General features: G+C 43.5%; 1 protein-coding gene across 5 annotated transcripts in view; it reads left to right on the top strand.

Moving 5' to 3' along the window:
* The first annotated feature begins 32 nt into the window (after nucleotides 1–32).
* The window catches only part of Cyp39a1 (cytochrome P450 family 39 subfamily A member 1), a 106,462-nt gene continuing 88,420 nt past the window's right edge, over nucleotides 33–18,074 (top strand). For 4 of the 5 annotated variants that reach the window (XM_085832894.1, XM_029471578.2, XM_029471579.2 and 1 more), the window contains exons 1-4: nucleotides 33–406; nucleotides 9,903–10,038; nucleotides 13,131–13,305; nucleotides 15,925–16,074. In XM_085832894.1, coding sequence (XP_085689020.1) covers nucleotides 221–406; nucleotides 9,903–10,038; nucleotides 13,131–13,305; nucleotides 15,925–16,074 — 647 coding nt within the window. In that variant the 5' untranslated portion in view covers nucleotides 33–220. Of the gene's footprint in view, nucleotides 407–808; nucleotides 885–9,902; nucleotides 10,039–13,130; nucleotides 13,306–15,924; nucleotides 16,075–18,074 lie in introns of all 5 variants that reach the window. The other variant, XM_029471580.2, reaches the window with a different exon arrangement.

Here is an 18,074-nt window from a genome sequence, read left to right as displayed (position 1 = left end):
TCTCACAATTTGAAAGCCGTGGGAAGGTGGAAGATAGCCACAATGCAAAAGTCACACAAAAACTGGGGCGGGGCAAAGGAACCACAGTTACGCAAGAGAATTTGTTTAAAAAGTTTCTCGGCTCAGAGTTTGCAAGACTGGGCGCATTTTCCTCAGTCGGCGGGAGACTAGGAGATTCCCCTGGAGAAGGACGTTTTCAAACATCTGTTGATTCTGGAAAATGGGCACTATGGAGTTATTCTCACCAATAGCAATCGCCGTTCTGGGAAGCTGTGTTCTTTTCTTATTCTCTCGGTTGAAGAATTTGCTTGGACCCCCGTGCATCCAGGGCTGGATTCCCTGGATTGGATCTGGACTTGAGTTTGGGAAAGCCCCTCTTGAATTTATAGAAAAAGCAAGAATCAAGGTATGTAGCAGTGACAGGGAGTTTGGAGGGAGGTAGTATTTCCTTTTCAGATTTTTCTTTTATTAAACTCAGTGTTGGAACATTGGACATGCACATACTTCCGGCAATTTGTCTACTCTGTTTCCCTACATACCTTGTTGGAAATAGTCAGGTCTTTTGACTGTTAGTAGTTCCCTGCAGTTAATTCTAAGTGGGTGTGTATTAACATTGCAGAGGTAAGCTTGTAGTTTTGGGGCGGCGACAGAAGAGTTTCCGTGATTTCAGTTTGTGAAAATGAGTAATAAATTTGTATCACAAGTAGAGGTAACTCTACGATTTTATAAAACTTGATTTGCTAAGTTGATCTTTACAGGTTAAAAGCTCCCCAATATTCTTTCTTTCTCTCCCCATCCCTACCACCAGATACTAGTTTTATTGGTGAGTCCCTCCCTCCCTTCTACCCTGCCCTGAGGAGATAAGTGATGGATTCCACTGTAAGGTAAGGTTTTTTTTTTTTTTTTTTTTTTCCCCATAAAGCAGCTACGGAATGTTGAGCAATTTTGAGAAGGCACTTTTACTGGCTGGCCTTTTAATTTTTATTCATATTTTGGCGGCCAAGATCTTACTGTGGTTTTGGTTGGGAAGCCAGCATGGTGGATGGAGTGCTTTCTGCAGCAACCACAAGAGCCTGAGTTCATACCCCAACCCCTCCAGGTTCAGTGAGAGAGACTTCGTCTCAAAAACTAAGGTGGAGGGCCAGCAAGAGGGCTCGGTGGGTAAAGGTGTCTGCTGCCAAGCCTGGCATCTTGAGATTGAACCTGAGACCCCACATGGTGGAAGGAGAGAACCAGCTCTCTCAGATTGTTCTCAGAACCCCCCCCCCCAACATGGGTGCTGTGATACACGCATGCCCATATTCCATGTAAACACAATATAGGAATAATTTTCTTATCATTTAGTATTTCTCCTAGCCCTCCCCCACTTCTGTGTGTGGACACTCATGTGTTGGTGTTCTAATCCATGCATGAAGGAATACACGGAGTTCAAAGGTTTGCACCAGGGTGTCTTCCTAGTTTGTTTTCCCACTATATTTTGTTGGGACAGGTCCTCAAACTGCATCTGGAGCCCATCTGGTCAGCTAGACTGGCTGTTTAACAAGCCTCTGGGAACTGCCTGTCTCTGTCTCCCTAGCTTCTGGAGAATTAGGGATGCGAGCTTCTATGTCTGGGTTTTACCTGGGGTCTGGGGATTTGAACTCTGATCCTCATGTTGGCACAGCAATCACTTTGTCCACTGAGCCATATTCTAGTCTTTGATGGCTGTATTTCATCAAATAAGATATTTTATTTAAATTCCAGTAGTTGGGTGATATGGGTTGCTGCTAACTGCTTTTCATTGTTTCAACCATTCCCTCAGGGGATATTCTTATGTGCATGCAGTTGAACATTTAAAACTTATCATTGTTAAGGCGTGCATAGCTGTAGCCATCTTGTTCCACGCCTGCCAGATACTTTATATTGGTGCTGTAATATGCCTGTCAGTCACTGATGCACAAAAATAACTCGACTAAGAATAGGGTAATAATGAAAACAAACCCTGTTAAGTACTGCATGAGATTTGTTAAGCCTAACAAATTCCACCACTATAAGCTTCACTTAGGACCTATGAAATTAAAGGTCAATATGAACTGTGATGTTTAAAATGGCTTGAGTCAGGGCCGAACTCTGGGCAGCCTTCCAGTACCTGAGCATGAACTCGTTGTGTTTTTCTGGTTTTAGCCTTTAGGCCCTGAGAAATGTCCAGAGTGAAGCTTTCAGCTCTCGAGCCTGAGCTTTGTTGCTCTGGTTGATCAGTCATGGTGTATGATCAATAAACCATTTCTGTTTAACTGAGATCAGTATTCATGGGGTTTGTGGGGTGACTCCTGGACCCCAACAATTTGACTGTTTCCTCAGGATAAACTCCAAAGATAGACTTGCTTGTGGGGAAATACACAATTTATTTTTTTAATGATTGTATTGTGTTATTAGTTTACTGCCTTGAAAAAGTTGTAATATATACTTTTAATCTTTATTTAAACGTAAAATGTACTTATATTAAATTCTGTACCGTACTGGATACCATAATTATGTGAAATGTTTACTAGTCTAGTGCATGGAAGATGAAGAAGGCTCTTTCCTAAAAGTATTTCTTTGTTTCCCACAGCCTCCCATGGGCATAGAAGTTTAGTAATTTGTAAGGAATGTTTGAGAAGGCTATCTCAGATCAAATATGTGTGAGTGTTCTGTTGTTTTCTGGGTCAAACGAAACAATGAGAGTCTACCATGATGCTATGTGACACTGTGTGTGTGTGTGTGTGTGTGTGTATTCTTTCTCTAAAAAGCTATAGCACCATTGATGTTTGAATCCTAGAAGGTGATTTGAAGACTTATTCCATGGTCAGGATAGTAGAAAGTGCATCAGAGACCTTGAACCACGTAAACTAAAGACTCAAAGCAGGAATAATCACCTGCCCACACATCCCCTAACCCACCCACAAACAAAACACAGAAGTAAAAAAAAACCTGATCACTCACCCAGACATTCCCTAACCCACCCACAAACCAAACACAGAAGGAAAAAAACCTGAACCAGCATTTTTAAAATTAGATATTTTCTTTATATACATTTCAAATGCTATCTCGAAAGTTTCCTATACCCTCCCCCAACCCCGCCCTGCTCCCCAACCCACTCACTCCCACTTCCTGGCCCTGGAGTTCCCCTGAACTGGGGCATATAATCTTTTCGCAATACCAAGGGCCTCTCCTCCCATTGATGGCCAACTAGGCCATCCTTTGCTACATATGCAACTAGAGACACAAAGCTCTGGGGGTACTGGTTAGTTCATATTGTTGTTCCACCTATAGGGACCCCATTAGAGACCCCTTTAGTTCCTTGGGTACTTTCTCTAGCTCCTTCATTAGGGGCCCTGTTGAACCAGCATTTTTTTTTGCTTCTTTGTTTTATACAAGTTCTTACAGTTTGATTAATAGCCTGGCCTGGCCTTGAACTTAAAGCCCCCCTGTCTGAGTACTCAGCCCACTGGGGGCAGGGATTCAGGTGGGCAGGGCCATGCCTTGGTCCCAGTCAGCTTTCCCAGGTTACTTACACACCATTTGCTTTCTCAGACAGATTAGTCAAGAAAAACTGCACTGTGGAAGTGCAAAACTTTCTGCAGCTTCTCTGCATGCTCGTGACGTCATCGGTCTTAGCGTTAGGGTGCAATTTTGGAAGAGAGTAGCCCACCTTTTCACAATATCTGCAGTTAGCCCTACTTTTGATGGGGAATTTTAGTTATCCGGAAACTGTACGGGGCACATGGCTTGTTGGACCTTCATGGAAGGATTTGCAGAACTCTGTGATGAGATTCAGTTTGAGGGCTGCAAGAAGAGTCTTCTGTGTAGCTTAATCTTTAAACAGGTGCTGTATTAGCGTTGTTCAACATTTTAAAATATTAACTGTCAGGACAGGCTTAGAAGATGGCTCAGTTAGTAAAATACCAGATGGGCAAGCATGAGACCCTTCCGCACACCTGTGATCCCAGGTGGAGAAAGCAAAGTCACTGGGGCTTGCCAGACAGCCACTTAAGCCAGTTCCTGAGTTCCTGGTTCAGGGAGAGACCCTGTCTCAAGAAATCAGATGGGAGCCAAGGATGAAAACACCTGTGTTGACCTCTGTCCTCTGTGTGCACGTACGTGCACACACATGGACACGCAAGCATGTAGATACGACTCTAGTGGAAAGCAGTGCTGCTGATTCTGTGCCTGTCCCAGCCTCGTTCTTTTTTTTTTTTTTTTTTTTTTTTTTTGGTTTTTCGAGACAGGGTTTCTCTGTATAGCCCTGGCTGTCCTGGAACTCACTTTGTAGACCAGGCTAGCCTCGAACTCAGAAATCCGCCTGCCTCTGCCTCCCGAGTGCTGGGATTAAAGGCGTGCGCCACCACGCCCGGCTCTCCAGCCTCGTTCTTAACCATTGTTCTCAAGCTCAGTAAGGCTGCTTCTTCTCTTACCAGTCCTCAGGAGCTGGAAATGCACTTCCCTGCGGTTGGCAGTGCAGACTGAGAACTCCTGGGCACCTGGGTGGGGCTTTACTTGGGTGTAACCCAGTTTTTCAAGTCCCCCACTGAAAATGAATGTTAGGGTGACCCAGGGTGAGGTAAAAAGGTTCTCTCAATCAACAAAGACAACAGAATACATAATAATAAAGCAGAAAAGACAAGGCACACTTGAAGAGAGCCAGGTGTGGGCTTAGGAAAGGAACGGCCTGTATGTAACCTAGGACTGTAAAGTGGTGTGATCTACAACTGAGAGAGGAGATCAGGGGATAGGAGTCTTGTTGGTACGGTTTAGTTTTCTTCTCCATGAAATTATGACTTGGAAGGAGAAACTTTGAAGGTTCAATGCACAAGCTCCAAGGTAGTGGAGAGAGTGTTGGAAATAAGCCATTAGCCACGGGTCAGAAGAAGACTGGCTTTAAGGTCATCAGTCATTTAAGGTTATCAGTGTTATCAGAGTAAACAATCGAGTTGGGATGTTTCTCAGGATTTGGAGTTCCTACGTGAGTTCAAAAGGCTGACGCAATTACTGATGATGTTGTGGACATGCTGATATGTGTGGTTAAACATGCACCAATGCTTACAATCACTCAAACAAGTATTTAGGTAAAAATACAAACCAATAGGTTAGATCCGTATTTGCTAAGAACCCCCAAAATGCCAATTAAAATCATCAGAGATCTAGCCGGGTGGTGGTGGTGGTGGTGGTGGTGGTGCATGCCTTTGTAATCCCAGCACTTGGGAGGCAGAGGCAGAAGGAACAGCAGACTGCCCTCTGAGTTTGAGGTCAGCCTGGTCTACAGGGCTAGTTCAAGGACAGCCGGGGTTACATAGGGAAACCCTGTCTTGAGAAACCAAAAAAGTCGGAGATCCCTTTGGAGCAGTGGTCGTTGTTTGGCTAAGCCAATAGTAAAGGCATCAGTTGTGTTCAAATTGAAATCCAGGAATACTTTCAAATTCTCTGGGAGCTTGATTTTAGATTCTGTGGTCATTATTCTAAGATTTGGGTGGAAAGGTCAAAGGAACACAAAAACAAAACAAAACAACAATAACAACAACAACAACAACTCCCCAGAGGAATTGTTTCTCTCAGTTTCAATGCTTAGTAGTCACTAGGACTGTGGTGCCACCAGTGGAGTAAACACAGGGATGGATGGAACAGAATAGAGAATTTGGAATACCATCCACACGAGTGAGCTCAGTTGACTTGGGGCAAAGACACAGTAGCAACTTAACGGAGCAAAGGCAGCCTTTTCAAACCCTGGTGAAACAGTTACATGCTCATGAGCCAGGAGGAAAAAAAAAAAACCCAACAGTATACAAAACAAAATAGGAAAGTCAACCTAAGACTCACACCTGGAGAAAACAGAACAAAACAAAACAGAAAATCAGAAGAAAAAAAAAAAAAGACCAAAAACAAAAGAACAACTCAAGATAGATCCCTGTCTTCACCAGAAACATAAAGGAGAAAACATCAGGAAGAAGAGAACAGCACCCTTTCATTGGGTGTAGGAAATACCACTGTGTTTGGCACTTAAAGGGCAGCCTATGAAGAGCTGATGAGCCGAACTTTGTCAAAATCAGGTCCATCTCTTTGTGGCAGAACCCACAAGGAGGACAAAGAGGAAAGCTTCCGAGTGGCATAAAGTATGTGTGAGCCCCATGCCCCATGGAGGACCAGTGTCTCCTGGGTAAAAAGAGCCACGGACAATCAAAGGCAAAGTATAGACCAGTTAGAAAAGGGATGCCATGATGAGGATCTCCAGATGGCAGTGCCAGTCACAGCTGCTGGTAAAGAGAAAAGGAGCCACTCCTATCTGCTGGGGATGCCTAACGGTCCAACCACTCTGGAAAACACATCAGCCTTGTATTAGCAGAAGATGCAGCTCATCATGTAACTCGGCACTGAAGTTTCTCATGCAGAAATGGAAACTCAGGTTTACATCGCAACCTGGCTGCAGCTTTATCCATAATCCCTTTTTAAAATACCCTTGGAACAGGGCCCCGAATGTTCTTCAGGAAATGTCCTTCACTGTCTGTGGAATCCTGTCCAGAAATGTATAGACATGAAGCCTTGACAACACAGAGAATCTAAATGGCACTGGAGCGTGGTTTTAATGGTAAAAGCTACTCTCAACCATTTGTATGCCATCTAACTCCATCTATATAGGATCTTGAAATTCAATTACAGAATGAAGTAGATGAACCATCCCTAAGAGTTAAGGCAGAGCTCGGGGTGAGAGAAGAGCTAGTGTCATAGAATGGTGACAAGACAGGACTTGGTGGTGGTGATGGGATATCTTGACTGCATCTTTGCCTGGAGCCTGGATGTTTTTCAAGCTACTAACACCAGGGACAAGAGAGTACTGAGAACCTGTGTGGTCTCTGCAGTGTTTCTTATACCTCCTTATTTATGTAGATCCCACATTACAAACTGAGTTTCAGATGCATAAGAACCACTTTAAAACTTACTAGATGCTCCTGTCTTTGCTTCCTAAAGCTTAAGCTGCTGCCATTAAATTAAGAACAGGAGAACAAAGGAGAAACAAATAAAACAGAAAGCCACTGCTGTAGAGTTTGTGGCTCTACACGGAATGATTTTCACCATGCAGAATACTAGGAAGAGTTCTTTTAAACAGCAGCAACTTGGGTCAGCAGTAATGTCGGTGGCTCATTGTGTTTGAATTTGGTCTCCTCTTGAAGCCCCTAACTAACCATGTCACAGAAGGCCGCTTTCCTAATAGAAAGTTAAAAATGAACATTTTAAACACAGCCTGAACAGTGAGAATAATCTGCTTTCTTTTAAGTATTGACGAGTTAACAACTCTAAGTAGGTAATACTGGAAGATGGTGTTTATGTGTGGGTCTGTATGTGAGAAATGAGACTCTGGTCAGGTTGTGTGTGTGTGTGTGTGTGTGTGTGTGTGTGTATGTATGTGTGTGTGTATGTGTGTGTGTATGTGTATGTATGTGTGTGTGTATGTGTGTATGTGTGTGTATGTGTGTGTGTATGTATATGTGTATGTGTATGTATGTGTGTGTGTGTATGTGTGTATGTGTGTGTATGTGTGTGTATGTGTGTGTGTGTATGTGTGTGTGTGTATGTGTGTGTATATGTGTGTGTGTGTGTATGTGTGTGTGTATGTGGGTGTATATGGGTGTGTATGTGTGTATGTGTGTGTGTATGTGTGTGTGTGTGTATGTGTGTGTGTATGTGTGTGTGTGTGTGTTTTCAGTGTTCAATGATTCTTGAGCTTACAGCTTGTCTAGTAGCACCCCCTACACTTACCAAGACTGTAACAAGTGCCAGTCTCATGATTAGTGTCAAAATGAGTAACACTGCAGTAGTGATTCGAGTAAATGATGTCTTTAGATACATATGAGGCTTAAAATGGGCCATAAAGCCATGATGGCTCATTTTCATAATGGGTGGTTTGTTGCCAACATCTGTATTGGATGCTAGAACATAATTAGAACTCTCTGAAAATGGCATCCATTTCCTCCAATAAGGTCATAAATTCTGTACAAGTTTCCTTTCTGTTGCTGGGAGAAAACACCGACCAACAACAAGTTAGAGGAGGAATGGACTCTTTTGGCCTTTACTTCCAGATCGCAGTTCATCACTGAGCGAAGTCATGGCAGGAACTCATCGGTAGAAACTATGTAGGGACACTGCTTGCACATTCATGTTCACCCTGAGCAGCTTAGGGCCACCTGGCCAGGGAATGGTGCCACCCAGAGTTGTCTGGGTCTTCCTACATGAATAAAATATTAGTCCCCTTCCCCAACACGCTCACAGGCCATTATGATCTAAACACTCTCTCCATGAAACTCAGTAGATGCTAGGCTTCGTCAAGTTGACAGTTGAAACTAACTAGGGCAGACTGCCAGAAGGCAGACCTCATGCAGGGAATTACGTGAGAGAGAAGGAAAAGTGTATCAGGAAGTTTGTAAAATTTGTCAAGTCTGAGCTCTGGTGCCAGGAAAGAGGAGGGTCACAGAAAGCCAGGAAGACAATGGCCAAGAGAAAGATAGGAGTCCTAGAGAGACAAGACGTGATCTATACCAGCAAACAGGCTACTAGGCAGGCAGACACCCAGGCAAATGCTAGAACATGTAAATATGTGGTAGCTTATGCAGGCATGCACACACACATAGCAGCACACAGCTTACAGGTAGCCACACAGACCTACACAGGGTCTGGCAAAGCAAAAGTTGACTTGCCAGTGACCCCAAGACCATACTTATAGAGACTCAGACAGACTTGACAATCTTTCTACAGTGATTATAGCAGACTAGATTATTGCTGACTTTTGGTTCCCCTGAGCATCCAGTGTCAGTCAGTTTCTGCCCCTTATTCTGCTTATTAGCCATCTTGGCCCAGGCCTGGTATCCATACCAGCACCATGATGTCTAAACATGAACAGGCCTCTAAGGCCTTCTGTTCTCTTAAGTTTCTTTTGCTCCCTTGAGAAGTATTGAGCTGTATGTTGCTGATAAGCTTCTTCTTATCTTGAATATAAGATTGAAAGATCGATCTCTACAGTGGTATATTTTTAAATTGTTTATTTTTCCTAATAATCAAAAAAGGAAGATGGGATAGATATATTTTAAAAAATTAATTGATTTACATTCCAAATGCTGTCTTACTCCGGGTCCCTCCCTTACAGAGTCCCTTCCCCCATCCCCCTCTACCCTTTGCCTCTGAGAGGGTGGGGCCTAGGATAGGTATCTTATTATGGATATTTTAGGACAAAGTGAATTAGGATTCATATAATTTAAATGTGACCAAAACAGGTTTTCTAGTAACTATCACATGTAACCAGATTTTCAAATCTGTGTCATTGCTTCATCATTGGTATTTTTTATTTTGTTTTTAAGGGAGGGAGGGAGGGAGGGAGGGAGGGAGAGAGAGAGAGAGAGAGAGAGAGAGAGAGAGAGAGAGAGAGAGAGAGAGAGGAGATGTCCATGTGTGCACTCGTGAATGTGAACATGTATGTAGGTACCTGTGGAGAGCAGAAGGGGGCATCAGGCCCCCTGGAGTTATATACAGATGACTGTGGAACTGTCCAATATGGGTGCTAAATACTGAATTTAGGTACTCTGCAAGAACAGTACATATCCTTAAAAACTGAGCCATCCCGAGCACCAGCATCTTGCTTCCTGACAGCAGACCAACATGATCACCTGCCTCTGGCTCCTGCCACCAGGACTCCTGGCCCTGATGAACTGACTGTGCCCTCAAACTGGGAGCCAGAATAAACCCTTCCTCCCTTAAAAACAAAACAAAACAAAAACAAAAACAAAAAACTGAGCCATTACTCCAGTCTAAGTACTTAAATTCTGGAGGAAAAACTGTGTTATACATAACACGTGATTTAGCCATGCTTACTAATATATCAGTGTTTTTGTGTTTTATTCTAGTATGGACCAGTATTTACCATCTTTGCTATGGGAAACCGAATGACCTTTGTTACTGAAGAAGAAGGAATCAATGTGCTTCTAAAATCTGAACATGTAGATTTTGAATCAGCAGTACAAAGTCCTGTCTATCACACAGGTAACTGATATTTTTAGATAGATCCTTTGAGCTATAGCATTGAAACCCAAGAGTAGTTTTAATTAAGTAAGACCACATCCCTAGTCTTCTATCAAGAATAGTGAAGGGCAATTGTTTTGTTTTTAAAGCAGGACTAGAAGGGGGAAAACGTACACATGATAAACTGGGTCATTGAAAAGGAAACTATTGGGAGTCTAATATATTTAGGTTCCATTTAGACGTATGGATGAGTCAGGCTTCCCCCAGTGGTGCATTTTAGAGGCTGTCTAGACTCTCAGTGTATTACAGCACCTAGGTGTTATTAACTTCAGCAGAAGGCTGTGCACACAGTGTTCCACAGGCTTCAGCTCTTGGCTTGATTGCACTCTGCTCCTCCAGAGCAGATTTCAACTGCTTAACCAACAAGCCATTCTTATGGACTCTCCTGATAGTGTCCAGGTCAGTGAGGCTCTCTGGGTTGATTTCTCCCATCTCACAGCCTCCATCTGTCTTTGAGTCTGCTTGCTGGTACTGGAGAATGTGTTCCTGGTGTGGCTTTTTCTCCGCTGCATGCAAACTCTTGTGCATGCGCCATGCATCCTTCCCAGAATATCTGCCCTGGCTTCTTCTTTTTGCCCCACAGATGTCCCTCTTCATCCCTCCCTCCCTCCCTCCCTCCCTCCCTCCCTCCCTCCCTCCCTCCCTCCCTCCCTTCTTTCTTTCTTTCCTTTAATATTGTACTGGGTCATGCATTTCCTGGCATTAAGCCAAAAATCCGTCAAAATCTCTGAGTGATTAAAAGTGTAGGTAATTTTTCCTTGAAAGGTCGCAGTAATATTAGCTGAATTCACTGTTCGCCAGTGTTTGTTGGTAAATGAGCTATGGAGCACCTGGTGGATGAATATAAATATTTTGAAGGCTAGTTTTCTATGTGCTAACATTTCTTCAGTAAAAGATACTAACTTATGTGCTAGAGGCATACGGACATTATCAGAACGTTCTCCCGGGTCTCCCCTGTGGCCTCTCACTTTTGATCATTTCCACTGAACAGATAAAATCTCTTACAATTTACTCTTGATCCAGCTTCTCATTCCTACCAAACATTCCATCACTGTGATCAGAAAAATCTCAATTTAATTTAGCTCATACACAATATAACCTGAGCATTGCAGAATCATAAAATACAAATTATTTTAAAAGATGGTTTAAAGACAATCAAATTAGATAAACTAGATAAAAATTGTTTTAGAAAGTAGATAACAACAACCAAAACTCTAGCCTCTGCCCTGACCTAACCGCAAGTTGATATTTGTAGAAGGAAGAGGAATATTTCTATTAGAAAGTGTTTTAGAGCAAGGTCAGGTTTACTCTGTTGGAAGAAGAGAACTAGAAGGGAAAAATGTGGGGATATTGGTGTGTGTGTGTGTGTGTGTGTGTGTGTGTGTGTGTGTGTGTGTAGAAATGGGGGTTTGTGTCAGAGAGTAGTGAATTAGCTTAGGGTAAATAACAGCATCTAGAGTTCTGAGAATTTTAAGATACTCTGCATTTTCTTTTCTTCTTTAAAGTTTATTCCATCCTATATGGCATCCCAACCTCAGTCTCCCCTCCAATCTCAATCCATTCCTCCTCTACCCCCTACCCCCAGAAAAGGGCAGGCCTCCCAGGAATATTAACCAAACAAGGTATATCAAGTTGCAGGAAGACCAGGCACCTTTCTCCATAATAAGGCTGGAGAAGGAAACCTCATAGGAAGAAAAGTTTCCCCAAAGCAGGCAAGAGTCAGAGACAGCCCTCACTCCCACTGTTGGGAGTCCCACAGGAACACCAAGCTACAAAACTGTAACATAGATGCAGAGTCCAGGTCAGAACCATACTGGCTTGCTGGTTGTCCACTCACTTTCTGTGAGCCCCCATGTTTGGTTGATTTTATGGGTGTTCTTGTGGTATCCTTGACACCTCTGGCTCCTTCAATTCTGCCTTCCTCCTCTTCATCAGGATTCCCTAAGTTCTGCCCAATGACTGTGGATCTCTACATCTGTTTCCAGCAGTTGCTGGATGAAGCTTCTCTGCGATAAGAACCTATCTATGTATCATTAGGAATTATTTATTGACTTTTTAAAATATATTTTATTTTATTTTTTTGGTTTTTCGAGACAGGGTTTCTCTGTATAGCCCTGGCTGTCCTGAAACTCACTCTGTAGACCAGGCTGGCCTCAAACTCAGAAATCTGCCTGCCTCTGCCTCCCGAGTGCTGGGATTAAAGGCATGCGCCACCATGCCCGGCATTATTTTATTTTTTTAATGTATGAATACTCCACAAGTACTACTGCCTGCCAAAGAGGGCAGTAGGTCCCTTTATAAATGGTCATGAGCCACCATGTGGTTGGTGGGATTTGAATTCAGGACCTCTGGAAAGAACAGCCTTTGCTCTTAAGCACTGAGCCATCTCACCAGCCCTGATTTCCCCCACACCCCTGTGGTCATGTTTGTTCTATCCTAGGCCTCCAGGCTATTCATCCTCTGGTTCCTGGCCCTCCAGGCAGTGTCAGGGGTGGTCTCCCTCTTGTGGCATAGGTCTTGAGATAGACCACACTACTTGAGTTGACCACTCCCACAATTTCTGCACCACCTTTACCCTGGCACATCTTGCAGGCAGGACAAGTTGTAGGTATATAGTTTTGATGGTGTCCCAATCCCTCCACTAGAAGTCTTGCCTGGTTACAGGAAATGGCTGGTTCTGGCTCTCTATCTGCCATTAATAGGTCTTAGCTAGGGTCACTCTTATATATTCCTGGATATTTCCATTGTACTAGGTTTCTACCTTGCCCCAAAATGTCCCCCAATTCCAGCTTCCTCTCCCAGCACTCTCTCCCTCCATCATCCCCCACCTGATCCCTTCTGTTCCAATACCCATCCCCCTATCTTCTAGTTCACTTTAGATATACCTTGAATGTAGATCTGGAGGAAGAAGGGATCAGCCCTCTCAGTCACTCACAGATGACTTTGCAAACAGATTTAATGATTTTATGTGTTGTGAGGACGCTGACAATGATGTAGACTATATGCCACAAGGGATCGTTGCCTCTTTTGAAAACAGTTCCCTTTGTCTTTAGCATGGATTCCAAAGAATGTCTTCTCTGCACTGCATGAGAGACTGTATGCCTTGATGAAAGGGAAGATGGGAACTTTCAACACACATCACTTTACTGGGCCGCTAACTGAAGAACTTCATGATCAACTGGAAGGTTTAGGCACTCATGGAACAATGGACCTGACTGACTTTGTAAGGTAAACCGTGCTTGTTCTAATCTTCAGATTAGAAACAAACATGTTGGATTTCAAAATTCACCTGTGGATTAATGTACTCTAACCAGGCCACTATGAGAGTTCTTAAAAACTCATTTAAATTCTAAAGAGCAGTCTAATTCTAAATTGAGCAGTCTCAGTTGATGGTGAGCAAACCAACCAGCAGTCATGGACACACGCAAATGAATTTCTCCTCCGTGGTTATAACAATTATATACTTGCCATATAGAATTCCTGCTCGTGATTGCTATGGATCTACGATTCGCTGCTTATTCTCAAGTCTTATAGGAAGACTTGAGAGGACAGAGGAGATGATGGAGTCAGAAGTGGGTAGGAGGGACCCAGGAGATGTTTGTGAGACTTCAGAAAGAAACCCAGGGAAAGGCAGGACCTTGAGGGTTTCTGAGAGAGGAAAGGGAGGGTGTAAGAGACAGGAGAGACAGGGAGGAGTAATGCAGGGAGCGAGCCATGTTCACAAGCTCCCTGGAAAAGGTGAAGGTTGGGTATGGGATCCATAAGAAACATTTTCTACATACATAAGTATTCTCTATATGTGAGGAAATTCTCTACTTGTGGAAAAATTCTCCATGTCTGTGAATATTTTCATGTGTATAAAGGCTCTCTACATGTACAGATTTTTTTCACATGTATAAAAAAAATCCCCACATGCATGAACATTCTCCACTTGTATCAAAAGTTCTCCACATGTACAAAAAAAAAAAAATCCCCCACATGCCCAGCAAGTCTCCATATGAAATACTGAAATACCAAAACCTTTTCTTACCTGAGGAGAATCCCAAGACTCTAAAGAGAGAATGAACTGGAAGGACGATATAAGCTCTCAAAGTCCCACCCCACAGTGATGTACTTCCTGCAGAAAGGCTCTACCTTCTAAAAATTCCATAACCTTTCCAAACAGTGCCACTAGTGAGACCACGGCTTCAAGGACAGAAGCCTATAGGGGACATTTCTCATTTCCTTCACAACACAACAGATAACATCAACAGATATTTCAGTAGGCAGTAGTTTGAATATGCAGAATTTTGTGAGAAATTCGGTAATTAATGATCACTATCACCCCTTTTTGCTAGTGTTTTTACTGACATGTCAAAGACAGTGGTTGCCTGCTTCTTACTATTTTCTAAATACATGTCTCCTGAATTTCATTCATCCTGCCTATTCTTTATGGTTTTGTTTGTTTGTTTTGTATTTGTCTGGACCAAAGAGGCTTCCTTAGAGTAGACTTTTAAGTCTTCGGGGCTGGAGAGAGGGCTCAAGAGTTAAGAGCACACACACTCTTCCCAAGGATCCAGGCTTGGTTCCCAGCACCTAGATTACACAGCTCACAGCTGCCTATAACTCTAGTGCCAAGGGGATCCGACCTACCTGATCTTCCCAGGCCCCTGCATTCACACACACATATCTCTAAATATGTTCAACTAGAAAGGGCCCATTAATTAGAATCTAAATGATTTTTTTTTTAAAGTCTCATAATGGCCTATGTCTTAGTCAGGGTTTCTATTCCTGCACAAACATCATGACCAAGAAACAAGTTGGGGAGGAAAGGGTTTATTCAGCTTACACTTCCATACTGCTGTTCATCACCAAGGAAGTCAGGACTGGAACTCAAGCAGGTCAGGAAGCAGGAGCTGATGCAGAGGCCATGGATGGATGTTCTTTACTGGCTTGCCTCCCCTGGCTTGCTCAGCCTGCTCTCTTATAGAACCAAGACAGTCAGCCCAGAGATGGTCCCACCCACAAGGGGCCTTTCCCCCTTGATCACTAATTGAGAAAATGCCTTACAGTTGGATCTCTTGGAGGCACTTCCTCAACTGAAGCTCCTTTCTCTTTGATAACTCCAGCTGTGTCAAGTTGACACAAAACTAGCCAGTACAGCCTAGTTAGAGTACATTAATCTACCATGTGAATTTTGAAATCCAGAGGAAACATGTGCATACACTTAATTAAGATCAGTTGGTTTTTTTGTTAAGAAAGGATTTTTGTTGTTGTTGTTGTGTTGTTTTGTTTTGTTTTGTTTTGTTTCGAGACAGGGTTTTTCTGTGTAGCCCTGGCTGTCCTGGAACTCACTTTGTACACCAGGCTGGCCTCGAACTCAGAAATCTGCCTGCCTCTGCCTCCCGAGTGTTGGGATTAAAGGTGTGCGCCACCACTGCCTGCTAAGGAAGGATTTTTAACTCTTCAGATAAACACTGTTCATTTTCGGTCATCTTTGAAGCGCAGTCTGACTTCCACCAGCAAATGGGAAAACCTTTCCCTCAAAGCTGTGTCCCATGTCACATGATCCCCTGCTCGCTCAGTTGTCATTTTAAGAGAATGCTGCCTTTGTATCTAGAGCAGTGTTCTCAGTCTTCCTAATGCTGTGACCCTTTAACACAGTTCCTTGTGTTGTGGTGACCCCCAGCCATAAAATTACCTTGTTGCTACTTCATAACTGTAATTTCCCTACTGTTGTGAAACGTAATGTAAATAAGGTATTTGAACCCCCAAAGGGGTTGAGACACACAGGGCTGAGAACCACTTATTGTAGAGCTTTTCCTGTTGGCTGCTAGGTTGACTTCCCAAGTGTTCCCCTCGTTACAGGTATCTACTTTATCCAGCCACACTCAGTACTCTCTTTAAGAAAGGGTTGTTTCTCACAGACAAGAGGACAATCAAGGAATTCTACCAGCATTTTAAAACCTATGATGAGGGCTTTGAGTATGGCTCCCAGCTGCCTGAATGGCTTCTGAGGTAGGTGCCCTTTCTGTGATTGGTTCTTTTCAGCAACTTATTTAGAGTGTTCTTTCCCTCTCCGCTATGTGTGTGTGCACAGGTGTGCCCACCTTTGAACATGAGTGTGGAGGCCACAGGAGGACGTCCGCTGTCCTGCTTTGTCCTCCTCGACTACAGTTTTTTGAGACAGGGCCACTCACCATTTTGGCTAGACTGTCTGGTCATTGAGCGCCCCAGCATGCCCCATCTCTGCCTGGGGGTTACAAATGCATGCTGCTGTGCTGGCTTTTACACCATGCTGGTGATCTGAGCACAGGTCTTTAAGCTTGCACATCAAGCCTTTGACTTTCTGAGCTACCTTTCGTTTCTCTTATTTATATTCTACTTTGTTTTTATTTTAAGGTAAGTATGTGTTTATATATGATATATGTGTGTGTGGGGGGATATACTGCAATTTCCGTAGTGCATGTGTGAAGGTCGGCAGGGGGGATGTTGGGTTTTGGGGCTCTCCTTCTATCTTGTTTTGGACAGGGTCTAAACATATCACTGTGATTCAGGTTAGTTGGCCAAGCTTCTATGGATTCTGTTGTGTCTGCAGGAATGCAGGGATGATGTGGATGCGACTGGACACCCAGGTTTTTGTAGGTTCTGGAGACTTAAACTCCTCTGGTCCTCAATACTATGAGGCAGGCACTTTATGCACCGACTCCAAGTCCCAGTCCCATTTCTTTCTCTTAAGTAGAATAACATTGGCTGAGGTGGGAAGAAGCTGCTTCGCTGACTTCTTCTCTTTGTAATGGTGGTGAGGGGGGCTGCAGTGTCCTCACTACGTAGCCTAAGCTGGCCCTGGAATTCATGGGCCCAGCTTATGGGGTGCTGGCTTTTCAGGAGCGCACCATCTCACCAGACTCTAGCCTGCTTATTTTAGTGCACATGTGTGAAGTGAAGGAGGAACAAGAAGAAATATATTTCTTTTTCTCACTCTACTCTTTCTTTCCTCCATCCTGCCTCCCTCCCTATCTGCTGTCTCCCTTCCTTCCTGAGAAATGTGTGTGTGTGTGTGTGCACGATGCTTGAGAGAGAGAGAGACAAAGATAGAGACAGAGATACACACAGAGATAGAGACACAGAGACACACACACACAGAGACAGAGAGAAGATGGCATGAGAAATGCATCTGAGGCCTTTCCTGTGTACAGTGTGTACCATTATTGACTTGATTCTGTCTGAATCCATGTGGAATCAGCCCTGTCCCCTGCAAGGTCACAGTAGGCGTGGTCAAATACATTTGCTGCTATTGGCTCACATAAACATTTGTAATATGCTGTGAAAAATAACTGCATTCTAAAAAGTATTTGGTAATCACTCTATGTTTTATCCTATTTGGATAGTCAAAGGTGTCATGGACAGGTAGCTTATAAGCAATAAAAATTTATTTTCCGTAGTTATGGAGGCTATGACGTCCAAGATGGGGGCACCAGCAGGGTGGTTTCTGGGGAGTTTTTTTTTTTTTTTCCTGGTGGCAGACTGTCAACTTCTGACTGTGCCTTCAGGGTGGTAGAGTCAATCAAATGTTTTCCAGTGTTTTATAAAGGCACTAATTCCATTGATAAGGATCATGAAATCACTGTGCTCCTTGACATCTTTTCTGATACAATCACCTGAGTGGTGAGATTTTCAGCATTTGATTTTGCAGAGGACGCCGATCATCTGCAGTAGGTGGTGGTACTAGCCAGAAAGGAATAAAATGATGATCACTTGTGGACTTGACGCAGCTTAGTCAACATCTGGCCTCTGTTGGACCTTTGCCTTGTCTCTCTTGGGACAGGCACATTGAACATGAACCAAGCTATTGGCTAACCATGTAACGGGAGTCCCCTAGGAATCCCAGGAGCTAGTTACAACGCCAGTGAAATATATTGACCTGCCCCTCAGTATTTCCCGTGGTCTTATAATTCAGGAGTGGGCCTCTTTGGAAATTCTAACATGGAGGCCAAGAAGAAATCTGAGGAAATTAT

The sequence above is a fragment of the Mus caroli genome, unplaced genomic scaffold, assembly GCF_978045245.1.
Source record: "Mus caroli unplaced genomic scaffold, Mus_caroli_1 scaffold_18, whole genome shotgun sequence".
Lineage (NCBI taxonomy): Eukaryota > Metazoa > Chordata > Mammalia > Rodentia > Muridae > Mus > Mus caroli.
Note: the sequence above shows the minus strand (reverse complement) of the source record. Positions and strands in the feature narration are given on the sequence as shown.